Here is a 19127-nt window from a genome sequence, read left to right on the forward strand (position 1 = left end):
GGGGGTGAAATCAGCATGTTGATGGCATGCAGTCCTGGTGTGATCTCCCACTTCATGTAGATCAGCCTTCCACAGCCTCTAGATCAGTGTTTCCCAACCTTTTTTGGGCAAAGGCACACTTGTTTGATGAAAAAAATATCGAGGCACACCACCATTACAGCCCCGTGACGTCAGCGCGCAGCGTCACGCCGGGAGGGACGCACGAAAGTGTAACTTTCAATTTTTTCCCCTCCCCCTTGCCGGGGAACCTCCAAGCTTTGGGGGGTGGTGGGGGGGGGGAGGAGGCAGCAAAGCGAGGGACTGAGGGTCCCTAACCCTAACCCTCACCGATCACCCGGGAAAGCATGCGAACGAGGAGCCCCCGTGTCCTGCTCCCGGCAGCGGACGGCACAAAGCGAGGAGGCCTGGACAAGGCAGCACGCTCCCCGCTCTCGCTGCATCAGGGCTTTTCTCCTCCAGGCCGCTTTCGAAGTCCCCTTCTCCGCTCCCAAGAGCCGGAGCCGCTGCTTCCAGGCCCTGTCCGAGCCCCGACTTGTGGCCTCACTTCGAGGAGCGCCTGTTGCTGGGGACGGGGCTGCATCCCCCTCAGCCGCCGCCCCGCTTCCTTCCAGGAGACCCGACGGCTCCCCCTCTCCCGCTTGCCCTCCTGCGCCCGCAGCAGACCGAGACCTCCCCGCCCCCGCCCGGCTCGGCCCTACCTGGGCGCCTCCAAGCCCGGCCGGCTCCGCGTCGCGCTCCACGCCGGGCAGCTGCTGCAGGGGCTGCGCCGCGGCCCGGCTGAGCGCGCCCTGGAGCCACCGCGCCGTCGCTCGCGAGTCCCTCCGAGAGCCCGCGGGACTGACTCCGGAGTCGCGAGGCGGCGCGTCACCCAGGGAAGGGGCGGCTTCCCACAAGCACGACGACCGAAAAGAGCCCAGCAGAGCGCGCGCCCCGGAGGACTTGGGGGGGGGGTCTGTAGGGCATCAGTGGCCCCCAGAATTCTGCCCGCCCCTCGCCCCATTTGATCCAGATTTACCCTCTGGGGAGAGCGAGCCCCGGCCCAGCAGGGGGCGCCCTCGCTCCGTCCGGGAAGCAAACGCCCTCGCCCGCCTCCCTCCAGGCAACATCTCGCGGCACACCAGGCAACATCTCGCGGCACACTAGTGTGCCGCGGAACACCGGTTGGGAAACACTGCTCTAGATATTTTGAATGCCAATTCCCATCAGCCCCAGCCAGCATGACCAATAGTCCGGGATGATAAGTATTGCAGTCCAAAACATATGGAGGGTACTACATTGGAGGAAGTTAATCTAGATGTTAAATAGAGTAAGATGGAACCCTTCAGGGACCCCGTTGTCTAAGCAGGTGAACAACAGCCTTCCAATAGTATATCCTGGAACCACCCTTTCAGATAGGATTAGAACTGCAGAAGAGCATTCTAAACTGCGCTAGCAGAAGAGGTTTACACTTTACATCTTGCTGTCTATAGCAGGGGCAGGGAACTTTTTAATTTTTATTTAAGAGCTGCATTCCCATTTGGCCAACCCTCCAGGGGTTGCATGCCAATGGTTGACATGGCCACACCCATACAACCCATGCAGCATACAGGCACATGTTCACTCTCCCTGCTAAGCAATTGGCATGGAAAACCTTTCAAGCCAGATTGCTGGAGGGTGGGTGATCTTCCTAGAGATTGCAGTGGGGGAGGGAGGGTTAACTGCAGAAACGCTACCCTTTAGCAACAATTATTCAGTTACATGAGCTCCCACTTAGCCTGAAATGATACTTCCCTGGTGCAGGTTTCACACTTTATCTATTTATAAGAACTAGTCCTGAGCAGCCATGAAGTTTTGCAAATATTTTCCTACATCCACAATTTTAAACGGAGTCTTGGACTGAGTAAGGGAGGAAAAAAGTCTAATGGATTTTCCCTTAATTCCCAGATAAACTACCTGTGTTTTTCATGTATGCTTTCTAGGTTCCACATTTGCCAAAGCTAAACCTGAAATCCCTTGGACATCTCTGACAAGAAAAGGGCTTGTGCGGGTGCTTTTCTTTCCCTTTTTTAGCCAGTGGTGGATACAAGTAACTTCCTGGCGTATTTTTACATGGCTGCTAGCTCTCTATCTCCTACAAGGTGAGTAAAGATTGAGATTATGTTAGAGTACCTTGAAGGGAAAAACAAGATGACCTATTTTAGGATGGTATAATCAATCTGATCCATCAAATTTAACAGACCTGCTCCAGGCAAATAGTTGGAGGAAAACTTTTGCAAGCAAAAATCAGGAAGAAGAAGTCAGGAATCAATCGTAAATCATTCTTCACTTTTGCAGCTTGGTGGTGCATTTGCTCCTTAACATCTTGGAAAAGAAGTGGTTTTGAGAGAGAATCTGTCCCTGTAGCTCATCTTCACAGACGTGACCTGGTAGAAATAGCAGTCTAGGATTCTTGTCTGCTCGCTTTTGAGCTTGCTTTGCAACACTCTCCTCATTTCTGTCTCCCCTTCGTATCATTTCCCTTCTATTTACATGGGTCATGGGATAACCTTATGATCGCAGAACACAAGCTTTATTGTGTGGACTGCAACAGCACTTGATAAACACATTGTTACCTGATTTTCATCATTTATCCAATTCTTTTCAAAGTGAGAGAAAAGTCATGCAAATAATTTTGTTGTAAATTATCCGTCTTAATAATATACCAGCCATGGTGGGAATTATGAATTAGAAGAAATCTTTATTTAGTTGGGAGTCTTTTTCCTAAATATTATCTTTGTACCAGACTCTCCTCCATTCAGGGATTCCACTGATAGAGTGTAATGCTTCAGAATGCTTATCCCAGCTAGATTAAAAGTTTAAGTAAACCCTTTTGTGGAGAGCATGTTGTCAGGTATTTGCTTTTCCATTAAACAATTCCAAAGCTGTGTGCTGTTTGTTTGAGACTTAATTGAGAATATAAGCTTGTTATATTATGTGCCATGTGAATGCATATATGTTAGAACTGGCTATGATTAAATTTTAATTGCCACACAATTTGTGCAGCCTGTGGTAAGATATATTAATAGATGTTTTGTGGTATAGCTAAGATTATAGGATGTGGTTTCACATATAAAGTTCCTATATGGACATTGCAAATGATTCAAGAACAATTAGGATTATATCAGGTAATTACTCCCATTTTGTTAGGAAATGATCTTACAGATTTACAAGATCTGCTATCATACCCTACATTTCAGAAACAACTAGAAGTTAAGAAGTTGGGAGAACAGGCCACATTAGAGGTATACTATAGAAACCACATTATGACCGGCTAACCAGGTGAGGGTAGCCAATGGGTCTCAAACCTTTGGTGAGTTAGGGACTTCCCCTGTTTGCAAGTATCTATGCTTCCCATTCCCACTTGAAAAGTAGTCACTGCTGACTTCCGGAGGCGGCGCAAAACGGCAATGGCGGTCCTCTTTACTTTGTGAAGAGGGGCTCCGCGAAAAAGGGTCGTCCGCTGCGGCAAAGCGGAGACCCATTAAGAAAAACCGCAGGCAGAGCGAGCCTGCGGCCGTGGGACTCGGCGGGCGCCAAAAGCCCCCCCAGAAACGAAGAAGGGACCTCGTAAGAGGCTCCGGAACGTGAAAGGGGGAGCGGCGCTGTGAGTTCATCGCTCTTTTCGTGGAAGTGAAGCCGCGCTGCTGCTGCCGATGAGCGCTGACCTTTCTTCTTGAAAACATCGGAATTGGCTGGAACATACCCGTGAGTAAGGGGTATTAAAGATTGGACTAAATTTGGGAAATTTGGCTGAAAACGGGAGGCGAGTAACAGGAAGTCCGTCTTCCGATCCTGCTAGCTGGATCAAAGCAAAGACTTTGAAGTGGGCTGAAGCGCTTGAAAAAGATTTTAAAAGCAGGACAAAGGGGCGTAAATTGAATCTGTACTCAGAAGATAAAAGGATATATTGGTTAACTTAGTGGATTTATCTATTTTGGAATTCTCTTCCTATTTTTGAACTAAGCGGAGTTAAAAGGGGAAACCTAGTCGCCGGGCTGTCAGCGCACGAAGGGAGAACTGTCAAACTGCTGAAACTGTTACCGGAGTCAAAATTGTTACATAGACTGAGATATTAACGTTCAAATATTGTTGCTGGGACCTTTCTGACACCTTGTGGCACTACTTTAAGAAATAGAAACCTTCGGAAGCCTCCTTTTGTATTTGGGAATTACAAAGGCTCAATACGGGGAACAAAGGAACTTTAATGGTGGAAAAGAACTTCTCCTTCCTTTGAAACTTTGAAACACTCCCTCTAGAGGATTGCGGTGATATAGAGGCCTGGGAACTGTATTTTATTGGGATTTTTTGTGGTTAAATTGTTTACATTTTGGACCTGTCTTTCTCATGGATTAAAAGACTATTTGACCTTGAACAGAGGCAGCTGTGGAATGAGTGGCACAGGGAAAACAAGAGCAGCTAAAGCTAAAGAAAAAGAAAAGAAATCTGTGCAACTAGTTCAAACAACCTTAACTCATCAACGCAGATCATCTGTCCCAGCTGTGCTGATAGCACAGGAGGTGGAAGCCGAACCGCCTGACACAGAAGATATGGCAACTGGAGGATCTGAGACAGTCCTGAAACAAATTTTGGAACAACTGGCACTTCTAAATAAAAAAGTGGACGATCAGTCATCTAAAATTGACCAAGCAACATCCACTATTAGCAAATTAACGGATCAGGTTTCCCAGCATACACAGGCAATTGAAAAATTGCAAGGAGCTACGGCGGAAAATTATAAATTAGCTGCGGAAGCCAACCAAAAAGCTGAGCAGGCGAACAAAAAGGTTGAGGAGATCAAGGGGGAAGTAAGGCCTCTGAAAAGACAGGTAGGGGAACAACAAGCCTACCTGTCACTGGTGGAATTGAAAAGTAAGGAAAGTAACCTCAGGCTAAGGGCTGTCCCAGAATCGGAATTAGGTAACCTAGAGGGCTTTTTGACACTTTTATTCTCTAAATTCTGGGGGATTGAGGAAGATAAAGACTTTAAAATTGTGACGGCCTTCAGACTGGGAAGATCGGTAAAGAAAGACAAGGCCAGAGACTGTTTGGTTGTCTTGAGAACAAGAGAGGAAAGAGATAAAATATTGGGCCTACATTTTAAAAAATCTTTGGAAGTAGAAGGTAAAAAGGCTGAAATCTATAGAGACATTCCTAAACACCTATTGGATCTTAGGGCCACATATATAGATCTGACCAAATTGTTGAGGCACAACGCAATTCCCTATAGGTGGGAATTTCCGCAAGGACTATCATTCACCTACAAAGGAAGGAAAGTAAGGATTAAATCACCTGAGGACCAGCAGAAGTTCCTGTACGACCACGAGGAGGACCTCCAAAAGGGAGCTGCAGCTTCTTGGCCACCGCCACCGGGATTACCACCTGGATGTACACCATCTGGATCTGGACCAGCACCACCACCTCCGGGATCGGAGGGAAACTTAGATACCCAATTGTGACACCCACTAACTGATCAAGGATGTCTCTGCAACTTCTTAGTTGGAACATAAATGGCGGAAATTCTCCAGAAAAAAGGAAAAAAGTATTTCATATTTTGAAAAAAGAACAATTGGACATTATTTGCTTGCAAGAAACACATGTGACAAGGCTCCATAGAAAAGTGTTAATCAACAAAAGATTAGGCCAAGAATTTATTTCATCGGACAAAGTTAAGAAAAGAGGAGTGGTGATATATGCAAAGGAGAGCCTGTCACCTAATTTTTTATTTAAAGATGAACAGGGCAGAATTTTGGCGATTGAAATTCAGACACAAGGAGAAAAATTTTTGATATTAGGAATATACGCCCCAAATGAAGGAAAATCGGAATTCTTTAGGAAGCTGCACGAGACTATGCTGGATTATTTAGACTACAACAACATCATTATGTTGGGTGACATGAATGGGGTTGCATCTGTAAACATGGATAAATCGCAAAGTACTACTATAACGAAAGACGGCAGACTACCTAAAACCTTTTTTGAAATGACTGACAATATGGACCTGACTGACATATGGAGGGTCAAGAACCCTCTAGGGAAAGAAGGAACTTTCTTCTCTGAAGCTCATCTGACATGGACGCGAATCGACCAAATATGGATAACTAGAGGACTGGCACCTAAGACCAGAAAAGTGGAGATCTGCCCAAAAACCTGCTCCGACCATAATGCTTTGAAAATGAAATTGAGACTAAGTACAACCGGATCCTTTAGATGGAAAATGAATGACACATTATTAAGAGATCAGGAGATTGTTAAGAAGGCCCAAAAAACTTTAAAGGACTACTTCGAGATAAATCTAAAGACTGCCGTGGAAAAAAGAATAATCTGGGACGCAAGTAAAGCAGTTATGAGAGGGTTTCTAATACAACAAAAGACGATTAAGAAAAGGCTCTGGAATGAAAAGAAGGAGAAGATCTTGGAGAAAATAAGAGAAGGAGAGAAAAAATTAAGATCTAGGCCCAAGTCGAAGGAAGTGCTGAGAGAAGTGAAGTTTTTCCAGGCACAATTTTCGAAATTGATAAATCAAGAGGTGGAATGGAAAATTAAACAAATTAAACAAAGATCTTTCGAATCAGCTAACAAGTGTGGGAAACTGCTAGCATGGCAGTTGAAAAAGAGACAAAAACTTAATACAGTTACAAATCTAGAGATCGAAGGGAGATTGGTTCAGAAACCCGAGGAAATTAGAAAATGCTTCCAGAGATATTTCAAAGAACTTTATTCACAAGGGCCGCAAAAAGACTTTGAGGTAGATCAATTTCTTAAAAATAATGGATTACAAAAAATACCCCAGGAAATGAGAACAATCCTGAATTGTAACATCACGCAACAAGAAATTGAATGTGCCATTCAGAAGCTCCAACTGGGCAAGTCTCCAGGCCCGGATGGACTTACTTCTAAATATTATAAGACGTTGAAGGACTATTTGATACAACCTTTGTTAGAGGTCTGCAACCAGATTATGGAGGGGAGGAAGGCACCGGAAACGTGGAAAGAAGCTTTCATCACGTTGATACCAAAATTGGAAACTGAAAAAACCCAACTTAAAAACTACCGTCCCATCTCACTCTTAAATGTGGATTATAAAATTTTTGCAGATATTTTGGCTAATAGGTTTAAAAAAGTATTAAATGAAGTGACTCATAAGGACCAAGCAGGCTTTTTACCTGGCAGGCATTTGTTTGACAACACAAGAAACATCATTGACATTTTGGAATTTTTACAAACAAACCTTAGCACAAGAGCGGTGCTGATTTTCATCGATGCAGAGAAAGCCTTTGATAATATTTCTTGGATGTTTATGAAGAAAAACTTGGAAGGGATGGGAGTGGGGCGGGGGTTTGAAAATGGAATAGAAACAATCTATTCAGAACAAAAGGCTAAACTGATAGTAAACAACGTGGTGACAGAGGAGTTTAAAATTGAAAAAGGGACACGGCAGGGGTGCCCCCTATTTCCTCTATTGTTTATCTCAGTCCTGAAGGTGCTACTGAACATGATTAGAAAGGACCGGTTGGCACAGGGAATTGTGGTCAGAGTGAAACAATATAAACTGAAAGCATTTGCAGATGATTTGGTATTAACATTACAGGAGCCAGTCTCCAGTACTAAAAGAGTGCTAGAAATAATCTCTGACTTTGGTCGGGTGGCGGGTTTTAAGTTGAACAAACAAAAAACCAAGGTTTTAGCAAAAAATTTGACAACTATAGAAACAGATGAGTTCATGAAAGAAACAGAATTAAATGTGGTTAAAAAAGTAAAGTACCTAGGGGTGTATCTGACCTCCAAAAATTTGAATTTGTTTAAAGATAACTATGAGAAATGTTGGTCAGAAATCAAAAGAGATTTGGAAACATGGTCAAGATTGAAACTTTCCTTGTTGGGCCGAATAGCAGCTATAAAGATGAATGTATTGCCGAAAATGCTATTTCTGTTCCAGGCCCTACAGATCGTGGACAAGGTGGAATGTTTCGGAAAGTGGCAGAAGGATATTTCTAAATTTGTTTGGCAGGGCAAAAAGCCCCGAATAAAGTTTAAAATACTAACCGATGCAAAAGAAAGAGGGGGATTTGCCCTGCCAGACTTGAGGTTATATTATGAATCTGCAGCCTTCTGCTGGCTGAAAGACTGGATTTTGCTGGAGAACATGCTTTTGGCTGGCACGCATATTTGTGGTATGACAAGGTTAAGATCCACAAATTGTTTAAAAACCATATTGTCAGAAGGGCAATTTTGATGGTCTGGACAAAATATAAAGACTTATTGGAGAGTAAGACTCCGAGGTGGCTCTCACCGGCGGAGGCCAAAGCACGTAAGAGACTTAACATGGAGGCCTACTGGCCTAAATACTGGGAAATAATTGAAAAAGTTGGAGACAACTGGAGGCTGCAGAGCATGGAAAAGCTAAAAAACAAGGTGCGAGATTGGTTACACTATGCTCAAATTCAGGAAGTGTTTAAAGGGGATAAAAAGGTTGGATTCCAGGTGGAAAAATCGAAACTAGAGACAGAGTTGTTAGAGCCAAAATCCAAGTTACTTTCGAGAATGTATAACTTGCTGCTTAAATGGAATACACAGGATGAGACAGTCAAATCCGCCATGATAAAATGGGCGCAGGATTTAGGGCATAACATTATGTTTGAAGACTGGGAAAGGTTATGGAACACCGGAATGAAATTTACGGCATGTAGTGCCTTGAAGGAAAATATTATGAAAATGGTATACCGGTGGTACATGACCCCAGTCAAGCTTGCAAAGATATATCACCTGTCTAACAACAAATGTTGGAAATGTAAAGAGGCGGAAGGGACATTCTTCCACCTCTGGTGGACCTGCCCGAAAGTGAAGGCCTTTTGGGAGATGATTCATAATGAATTAAAAAAGGTACTTAGGCTTACCTTACCCAAGAAACCGGAGGCCTTCCTCTTGGGCATGGTGGACCAGAAAGTGGTTAAGAAAGACAGAATTTTCTTTATGTATGCTACTACAGCAGCAAGGATCCTGATCGCAAAGTATTGGAAGACACAAGATCTACCCACACTGGAAGAATGGCAGACGCAGTTGATGGACTATATGCAATTGGCCGAAATGACTGGCAGAATCTGAGACTTGGGAGAAGAAGCGACGGAGGAAGTCTGGGAAAAATTCAAGGACTATCTGAAAAAACACTATAAGCTGTATGAATGCTAAAAAATGCACTCCTTAGGAAACCATAGCTTCAGTAACTGTAATTTAATGAAATGGAAATTAAGGTACAAGAAGACAGAGGTGGAGTAATCAAACAATTTTATTGTGTTGAAATTAAAACCTTTAAGACTTGGGTTACAACATTTTTGCGATTAAGTAACACGATAAAATGAAAGATACATTAAGCTCTTTAAACAAGTTAACAAATTGCTGATGTTTTGTAATACAGAGAATGCAGGGGTTGGATGATGTGGGGAAGTCTAAGTATTGAAATTTGTAATTTGACCTTTGTTTTTATATTTTATAAACTCAATAAAAATATTATATATAAAAAAGAAAAGTAGTCACTGCTTTGCCTTGCAGAAGCATTCATGTTTAGTTGGCTGGAGAGAAGCTAGTAAAAGTTTCCCCCCTTCCTTTTGAAGGATGAAACCATCCCGTCAGCAACACCTTGTTATCCGTTGTGTGCTCAGCCAAAATGAGCAAGTTCAGGTGTGAGAGTTTCCTAGAGACCAGCTCTTCCATGTGCTTGGACCAAGCAGGATTGGCCCCCTTTTGCATCAACTGCAGTGGGGGGAGATCCCCTGCTAAGTGCTGGCTTTGGATGTGTGAGAGAGTGCCCTGTAGATAGTCACCAGTCTTCCAAATCTTCAACCCAGTCAGATGGGTGGTATATAAATTATTATTATTATTATTATTATTATTATTATTATTATTATTATTATTATTATTATTTTATTATTCACTTGATTATGGCTCCCAGCATTAACAAATAGGTGTTTTTATGTTGTATTACTAAAATAAAGGTTTGCCTGGCAGACAACTTACATACATTTTTTTTCTTCAGTCATAGCAATTGTGTTGTACTACATGATGCCAGTTGTGAGTGCAAGTGAAATTATTGGACCATTGTGCCTTATGCTGCTGATGGGGACTGTACACTGTCAAATAGTATCTACACAGTTATCGAAGCCATCAGGAATTGACGGAAGCAGTGTGGGCCGGAGAAGAAGGTGAGAGAGCAAAGTCAGTAGATTGGAAAGGGTCTCAGTTTTTAAGGTGCTTGCTGGAATTAGAACATATGGTTAGGCACTACAGTGGTACCTTGGTTCACGAATGGCTTAGCTGACAAACAAATTGGCTCCTGAACACTGCAGACCCAGAAGTAAGTGTTCCAGTTTGTGAACATTTTTTGGAAGTTGAACATCTGACGCGGCTTCCGCAGGTTCTGCTTGAGTGCAGGAAGCTCCTGCAGCCAATTGGAAGCTGTGTCTTGGTTTTTGAATGGTTTTGGAAGTTGAACGGACTTCTGGAATGGATCAAGTTTGAGAACCAAGGTACCACTGTACTTAAATGTCACCTTTTTGTGTCCTTGAGTGTATGTAAATTCTCCCTTCCATGTTGGCTGGGACTCCTAGCAGAGGTTATAGGGTTGGCCTCTACACTTGTTGTGATTTGATTCCACTCTTAGAGGTTCAGGCAGAACATGATGACATGAACTGTAGGGTGGATGTATCTGTCATTTCTTGAATGAAGCAGTGCATTTGTATTTTCAGTTCTTACTGCTATTACAGGCATTGTTGGGGATTTAGAATTCTCTTTGAACCCACCCTGCTTCCAAGTTCAATAGGCCTGGGAATTGTTGGAAGGAAATGAGATAGGATCATATAGGTGAGGAGTGATGTGTACTGCGATAGGGCATATACAGACCAAACAATGTTCATCATTCCAGCCACAGTGGCATTACCAAGACTTCTTGGATCTGGGAATTTCTAAGAAAACATCTTGCTCCTTTGCAAGTATTTCTTTTTAAGAACACGGGGAAGGAAATTTGGTATTTTAATGGTTCCACAGAAATGCCAGATTCAGCAGTACATGGCTAGACCCTTGGTATTGTCTCAGCCATATCAATCTACTGCTGAGAGAAGGCAGAGAGAGAGAGGAAAGGAAGATTTCATATATAATCAGTTCATTATGGTCACAATGGATTATCTCCATTCATGCTCCCATGTGTTTATCTGACTCTACCCATGCACACACAGCCACACACACTAAGTTCACACTGGTAATGTTTGTCTTCCACCTATGTAATATGTGTCAAGGATTCTTCAAGGAGTGAGAGTTTGGCCATCTTACAAAACTCTGATCTGTTGCTAAAACATTTTTTCTAATGTAGGAAAATGCGAAAATTTGCAGGAGGCGATGGCAGCATTCCATACTCTTCCTTAGACAAACTCAGCAGATCTGAGGAGCCGTCAGAGTTTTCATCCAGAATCAGCAGCTTCTTTGACTCAGTATTGCGGAGAAGGAGCAGGGAGGGGTACGGTTGGTAGTGTTGGCTTGTTCCGGAGGTAGCAATTATATATATTTTTATCTAATATTTTTCTATCTGCTGACCTTGCCTCTGTTACATCATATTCTAATTTTATGGAATGTTGTCTTTTGTAGGCGATTTAGTTGTTTTTATTTAAATGATGTAAGTTGGCCTTGCTTAGGCATGAGAAGCATGACACTCAAGAGAGTGCAAATGGATCTCCTCTACCCAGTGCTATTTTTCTAGAAAAAGAGGTGCCTGGAACTCACCACGAACACCTCCCTTGTTCTATTCTAATGGCAATGGCGCATACCTGAGAGGTGCTGGAACTGTGTTCTGGTGAGTTCCGACTGAAAAAAGCCCCGCCCCTACCATCATACTTTGCAATCACCCTGTCAAGATAGATTAGGCTGTGGCAGTCCCAAGGCCCTTCATGGCCGAGCAAGGATTGAAACCTTCATCTCCCCAGTGATTGTCTAATACTCTAGCTACTGTACCACACTGTGATTTGCCTCTGAAATGGAGAGAGTTGCATTGTTCTCTTTGGGATAAAAGATGAGGTGTTATTGAGAGGAATTAATACTCTCCCAACTGGTTTTCAGTCAGACAGAGGAATTGTTTTGTTCATCTTTTTTAAGAGTCCACTTTTCAGTAGATTTTAAAATAGCAATGGGAAATTTCTCTTGTACATAATTATGTCTGGCCTGTTGCCCGTGCCTTCTCCAGGGATTTGAAACTTTGGAACACTTTCTTTTATTTCCAAGAAAAAGAAAGAAAGAAAGAAGCCAGTGAATGTCTGTGCTTATTTTTTTGATAGAAAAAGAAATGGCTAATTCTGTAATCCCTCTGCCATTTCTTGATTTATTATTATTTTTATTATTTCGTGTATGGATCACTTCCTATGAAGCATCTCAAATTCACTTTAAAAATGTGTAGAAAGAAGACATGCTATCTATAGCATTTCCTTCCTTAGGATTAAAAGGGGAAGACGGGTAGCGGATAAAGGGACTGAAACAGAACATAGCAGTGGTGTGAAACGCCGGATTTCCAGATCTGACCATAGCTTGCAGCGGTCCAAGGAGGCGGTCTTACCAAGTGCAGAAAAAACCCTGGTAAGATATGATATGAGTTTGATGCTTTAGTTTTCCAGATGCAAATGTCAAATGGGTTTTGTAGGAATAGTGATATATATCACAACCCCCCACATATTTCAGAAAGCGTGGAATACAGCTTTGTAAAATGTACTTTGTTGCTGCAAGCATGGATCATTAAAATGATTAGCCATTTATTTAATCATGGAAATAATATACTCTGCAAAGCAATTTCATCCTGCCTAGATATTGCTCAGAAAGTCAAAAACCATGTCTTTTTTTTTCTTCTGTGGAGTTTAAATCTGTAAAATCCCTCAAGGGAAGAGATTAGATTGAGGCTGCCATCAAACGCCCTTCGGCCCCCGCTTTTGGATTGAGACTTCCCCCTGTTGCAAAATCATCTAGGAGGCTACTTTGGATGAAGAATTGTTTTTGTTACCACATATTCTTATTACTAGGGACACTGGTGGTGCTGTGGGTTAAACCACAGAGCCTAGGACTTGCCAATCAGAAGGTCGGTGGTTCGAATCCCCGTGACAGGGTGAGCTCCCATTGCTCGGTTCATGCTCCTTCAAACCTAGCATGTCAAAGTGCAAGTAGATAAATAGGTACTGCTCCGGTGGGAAGGTAAATGGCGTTTCTGTGTGCTACTCTGGTTCGCCAGAAGCAGCTTAGTCATGCTGGCCACATGACCCGAAAGCTGTACGCCGGCTCCCTCAGCCAGTAAAGCGAGATGAGCATCACAACCCCAGAGTCATCCACAACTGGACCTAATGGTCAGGGGTCCCTTTACCTTATTCTTGTTACTTTATCATTATTCATTACCTCTCCTTTTTTTAATTGCTTTATTGATTGTAAAACAAACAAACAAACAAACAAACAAACAAAAAGAAACAGCCAACAAAAAATCCAAAGGTTAATACGAATTACAAAAGATAAGTTAATTTCGTACAACACAACCTCTGTTATGACTTCCATTACCTCATTATCTCTTTTAATCCTACCTTTCCTCCAAGGATCAGAGGGTGGCACATGTGGTCCCCCCCCCCAAACTTTATTCTCAGAACACACCTGTAATGAGTGGTGAAAGATGAAAGTCAGTTAATGACCCAATGTCACCCAGTGTGTTTCATGGCCAAGCTGAGATTTAAAGCCCCTTGATGGTAGGGATACCTGCACTGCATCCAAACTCCTTCAACATGGTAGATTACTTTGCCATGCTACCATGTAGGAAAATAGCATCCAAACTCCTTCAACATGGTAGATTACTTTGCCATGCTACCATGTAGGAAAATAGCAATGCAGGTACTTCTGACAGCAACTTAGCCCTCTGTCTCACAGCCTGGAGCAAATGGCAGTGCTTTTAGGAGAGTAATAACCATGCTGATAACCATATGTCGCAGAAACTAAAGTTTTGGTTGCAATTCCTCTCCTTTGTTGTTTGCTTGTACAGCGGTACCTCAGGTTAAGTACTTAATTCGTTCCGGAGGTCCATTCTTAACCTGAAACTGTTCTTAAGTTGAAGCACCACTTTAGCTAATGGGGCCTCCTCCTGCTGCCGCTAATTTCTGTTCTCATCCTGAAGCAAAGTTCTTAAACTGAGGTACTATTTCTGGGTTAGCGGAGTCTGTGACCTGAAGCGTATGTAACCCGAGGTACCACTGTAGTGTTTAGTTGGTACTATTAACAAGCAGTTTTCTACTTACTGGTCACTATTACACAGATTAGCTACATGAACATGCCGAGTTCGATCTGCATGATGTTGACTAGCTTTGATTCTAACTTGTACTCTTTTCAGGTTAATGCCAGGCGCTCTGGGGTTTCTGATGAGCTGTCAAGTGAGGAGGATACAGATGCTGTGAGTCAGAACATTTTGTTGCGCAGAAGTGTAGAAGGTGCCCCTAGTGAAAATCAGAGCAGGAAACCTTCTGTAACTACTTCTGCTTCTCCAAACCAATCAGTATCACAGGTAAGTTACAGTTTCTGTAACAGTGATTGCTGTCTTAGAGAAGTAATTACTCCACTTCCACAGACCCAGCTTGGGTGTCATCTTTGATCAGAAGCAGCTAGAAAATAAGCTGTTAAATTTTATTTGATACAAATTTTATTTGTATTTCAACTCCTCAGTACTTGGGGATGCCTGAAAATGAAATGAATAATGCTTATTGGGAATTGACATAAAATGAAAGCCACATTTTCTAGTACATTTAATGTATTGATACGGTCTGTGTTCTAGATGGACATAATAAAATATAAAATAGAATCACAGAACTGACACTGACATCTAGGATGATGCCTTTCTGTTTTGGTACCCTTTGGTACCCAAAGGCCTTTTCTGACTCGCTATCCCTGTAGACTCAGTAGTTTTGCTTGTTCTAGAGTAAACCCAGAATGAAACATGAGTTTAATGGTACTTAAAGAAAATAAAGCATAAGGATTTTAGACATGAAGATAAAAATAAATCTATTAAAAATACTTCTTAGATAACAGTATTTTCAGATGTTAATGATAGGAGTAAGTAGTTCAAGATTAGAGGCTTCACATTTCTAGCTATCTAAAGTTAATTTTAAAGCAAAACTCATTTGCTGTTGATGAAAGGAAATAACTTCAGAAAAGTTATATAAGAAGGTCCCTCTTCTTATATAACATCAAGGTGCCTGTGGTGGCAGCAGAAAAACAGGAGGTGATGGTCTCCTAAGTGGCAGCTAGAGTTTGCAGTTGTCATAGGCTTAAGGGAAATCATTTGGCTATTTAGATGACATCATACACCTGCATTTTTAAAATTAAAAATCCCAGCTATTGGAGCCTTATGCACAAGGAAGTAATGCAAAAGTACCATTTGATATATCAATGCTGTTAGCTACTCTTGCCTTTTCATTGTACACTTCAGAAGTATGGATGGCAAGATGTATGTATCTATGGTGGCTCCCCGTGGGTTTTAGAACCCTGATTTTCCAGCATTCTACAACTCGCATAAAGACCCCACTTCACTTTCTGCAAGTTGGAAGGCAAGAAGAAATGGCAAAGTGAGGTGGTGAAGGAGCAAGATTAGGACTAAGCCCCCACCCCTGGTTATGTTTATGTAGGGGTGTGTGCAAGCACACACACACTTTGGACAAGAGAAATGGGAAGATAAGAAACAGTACGTTCATTCCCACATGTAAAAGTTCTGCACTTACTGTCTTTTGTGGTCTGAGGCAGATCAAGGAGGTCGTGAAATCTATGCAAGACTCTGACAGCATAGAGGAATCGGAACTGGACGCAACAGTTATTCATGAGGTACCAGTTTACCCAAAATTTTAGATTATTACAGTATGTCACATAAGTTGAAGAGCCTGGATGCAGATAATGACCCTTTTTGAATTTGGGGTTATCTTTAGTCCTATGTGAGGAAATAGTTGCTGATGTTTTATTCTTAAATGACATGACCCTTTCAGTGCAACTTTAATTGGGTAGGTGATGATGGAAAATGAAATGAATGACACCTGTTTCCAGTTGAAACATACTACTTTATCTCAATGTCTGCTCCTTGCATTGTCTGAAAAGGCACATTGAGCAGTTCATAGTCAGCAGAATGGGAATAAATATGTGCTCCTTACTTGAGTATTGCATCTTTTGGCTAAATATCTCTAGGTATACCTGTAGCTGACTCAAATATTCATCATGCTTTGCTATACCCAATGTGAGACTCAGAATGCATTCTTGTTGTAACGGTAAAATGTTCTTCTGTGGTGTACCACTTCTATTTAAAAGCGAACAAAGGAACAGGCCAGTTTATTTTTAGGAATACAAGATTCTAAAGTGTATAGCCCACTTAGTTTTGGGGGTGAAAAGGGAAATCATGACATTTTATATAGCATCAGAGTGGAGAAATGGGAGATTTTTGTTGAACATTGAATGGCTTTTTTCATTGACTCTTCAACAGTGGGGATCTCTTGATTTCACTGCTTAAAAATTTGTTTCTACTGAGAAACTGCATTTTGTTAAAGCTCTCCACTGACAATAAAATTCACCCCAAAATATCACACAGTGCTCTGTGACTGGTGTTCTTTGGACACTGATCTCTTGTGTTAAAGCAGATATGTTGCTCTTTCCTTTCTAAAACCAAATTTATTTCTGTATGAAATAAAATTTAAATCTTCTTACCTGCCTTCCACCACTGGCAAGTCATAAAAATGTTGACTTCACTGGTGCACTGGAGCTCCAATGAATCTATTAAAGCAGAAAACTAGCACATAAACTGGTTTATCTAACACTATTTTTTCTGCTGCAAAATTAAATTCTGGGCAGGTGAAGTATCCCTATTCTTAGCTTGTCTCTAGGGTCCTGCATTACATATTGCAATGCTTCTGGATGTGTATAGGACACATTTGTCTATTGCATATGTACTTTGTGGTAGTGCCCATGTCTCTCTCCCACCGGCTTTCATTTTATCCTCACCAAAACCTTGTCAGCAGCCAGTTTGGGAAAACATGTGATTTTTCCAGGCTACTTGAAGAAGAGGAGGAGAGTGTTTTCAGTCACAAGTACACACTTGAGAAGCTAGTGATTGTAGCAGTTGCCTGGTATGCATTTCTGCAATCTGTGATTGAAATGCATGCTCTTTCTTACCACTGAGAATACTTATGCTTGCTATCAGCACCCTATTGAGTGTAAGTACATGAGTTCAGCATGATTCTCTGGTCCCTGGAGGGCACGGTTACATGATTCCCTTTGCAGGGGGACTTTGTAGCAAATGCTAAGCTAGCAGACCCAGTGAAAACATATGGCAGACAATTTTTCTTGCTAGGAATAGGATTGGGCTTGTTTGCTGCGTCGCAGCTTAAATCAGTAAAGCATTGTACAGGCTAGTGTACAGGGGCAATTTGGGCCTCATTGAAGTGGCCATTTAGTGACTGGTCTCAGCTGAATCAGTTGGCATGATGTTTCCTTGTAGGAGTCCAGATCCTATCATAGTAGTGGATCTCGGAGTGGCAGTGCATCCCACAGAGACTCATCCAGCACCCGCCATGACTCTGAGACGGAAGATGTGCTGTGGGATGATTTGCTTCACGGGCCTGAGTACCGCTCCTCCTACACCAGTGACAGCGAGGGAGCCAAAGGAAAAGAAGCAAAGGGAAGCAAACGTGATCTGAAGGAGGATGTTTTCCAGCAGGTTTGTAACATGCGAAGTGTTTTCCCCATCGCTGTAAATTAAGTGAATGAAAAGCTAGAGTCAAACTGCTAAAATCTCCCCCTCAAGCAACAGGGCATGAAACTCCTTTGTCAGGAGTTTCTGTGCACAAAAGTCACTTCTCTTTGCCACTTATCTGGGAGTGTAGTTGAGTGTGTGGTTCCGTTCCGGAGTATTCCCACTCAGCAGGAAAGAGTGTTAGCTTAGGCACATTCTGCTAGATGGCCTCAGCGATACAATGGCAGGGCTAAGGAGATTTTCATAAATGGCGTGGGAGACTTGAATCCTGGTGCATGACAGTGATTTTTCAAGTGACAAAGTCTCAGCAATGGCTATGGGGCATTGGAGAGTTATATTCCCTAAGCCTCCTACTAAAGAAATTCTTCAAAGTGAAAGGAGTTTTGTTTGTCAAATTGGAGAAAATTTCTGATATGTACCTGTGACATTAGTACAGTTTGCATATGAAATAAAGGCACTCTCTGGGCAAGCATAAGTATAAAATATTGTGCCCTTCAAGTGCTCAGAAAATGTACTATTGGTGGAAGCCATGCTGATTCAAAGCAGCAAGTGATAAAACAATTGTGTCTTTATTGCGCAAAAAAGATTTTGAGGAGACTCAGCTTATAGGGCCTCATAGATCTGGTGAAAGCTTCTTGTTCTCAGAATTACTTTGCCCTTCAACCTGCATAATGTTAAAGCCGTCTGTACGTTAATATAGGCAATGATGGCATCCAAAGTGTGCAGTAAGGATAGAGCCTGGGGCCTTGAAGGCTGTTCATGCATATTCAAATAAGGTCCATCTCTTGAACAGTGAAGTTTGACGTCTTAGTGGCAAAGTGTTTGCTAATGTGTCACTAAAGCTACTGTTTTGAAGCTATTTTTCCCCATGTTAGAGACAGATTTTCCAGAATGTGGCTCCAAGATGCGTTTTCTTCCTCAGAACCACTTGTTCTGGCTACAGAACACAAACCCAGCCTCTACCAAAGTGAGTGCCCTCATCTGGGAGGGGAATGAGTGCAAGAAGGTGGACATGTCTGTGCTGGAGATCAGCGGGATCATCATGAGCAAGGTATGGGTTATGTGCATTGTTTATTTGGCGAGGAAAAACGTGACATTTCTTTTCTGTGCATTTTGGGTCAGGGTTAAGATGCTATCATTGCTTTATACAAACTATTAAAATTGCTCCAAGTTGTCCCCCACCTTAGCAACTTCTGCTGAAACATGACTGTGATATGGACATTCAAGGCTGCGGGAGACTGCAGCAGCCATTTAATTGTAAGGAGAAATGTGGTCAACAAAAGCTTACCATAATATATGTGTTCATTTTCAAGACACTGCCCCCCACAAG

The 19127-nt window shown here is 42.3% G+C and overlaps 1 protein-coding gene across 6 annotated transcripts in view; it reads left to right on the forward strand.

The window, feature by feature from the left end:
- PHTF1 (putative homeodomain transcription factor 1) overlaps positions 1-19127 on the forward strand; it is a 33322-nt gene that overhangs the window by 5689 nt on the left and 8506 nt on the right. For all 6 annotated transcript variants that reach the window (XR_014169571.1, XM_081916324.1, XM_081916323.1 and 3 more), the window contains exons 5-12: positions 1959-2117; positions 10049-10214; positions 11378-11521; positions 12489-12627; positions 14405-14575; positions 15808-15885; positions 17543-17761; positions 18720-18848. Coding sequence is in view for 5 of the 6 variants with exons in the window: in XM_081916324.1 (XP_081772450.1) it covers positions 1959-2117; positions 10049-10214; positions 11378-11521; positions 12489-12627; positions 14405-14575; positions 15808-15885; positions 17543-17761; positions 18720-18848 (1205 nt within the window). In the remaining variant the exon portion in view is untranslated. The remainder of the gene's footprint in view (positions 1-1958; positions 2118-10048; positions 10215-11377; positions 11522-12488; positions 12628-14404; positions 14576-15807; positions 15886-17542; positions 17762-18719; positions 18849-19127) is intronic.

This window comes from Podarcis melisellensis (assembly GCF_964234715.1).
Source record: "Podarcis melisellensis genome assembly, chromosome: 6".
Classification (NCBI taxonomy): Eukaryota; Metazoa; Chordata; class Lepidosauria; order Squamata; family Lacertidae; genus Podarcis; species Podarcis melisellensis.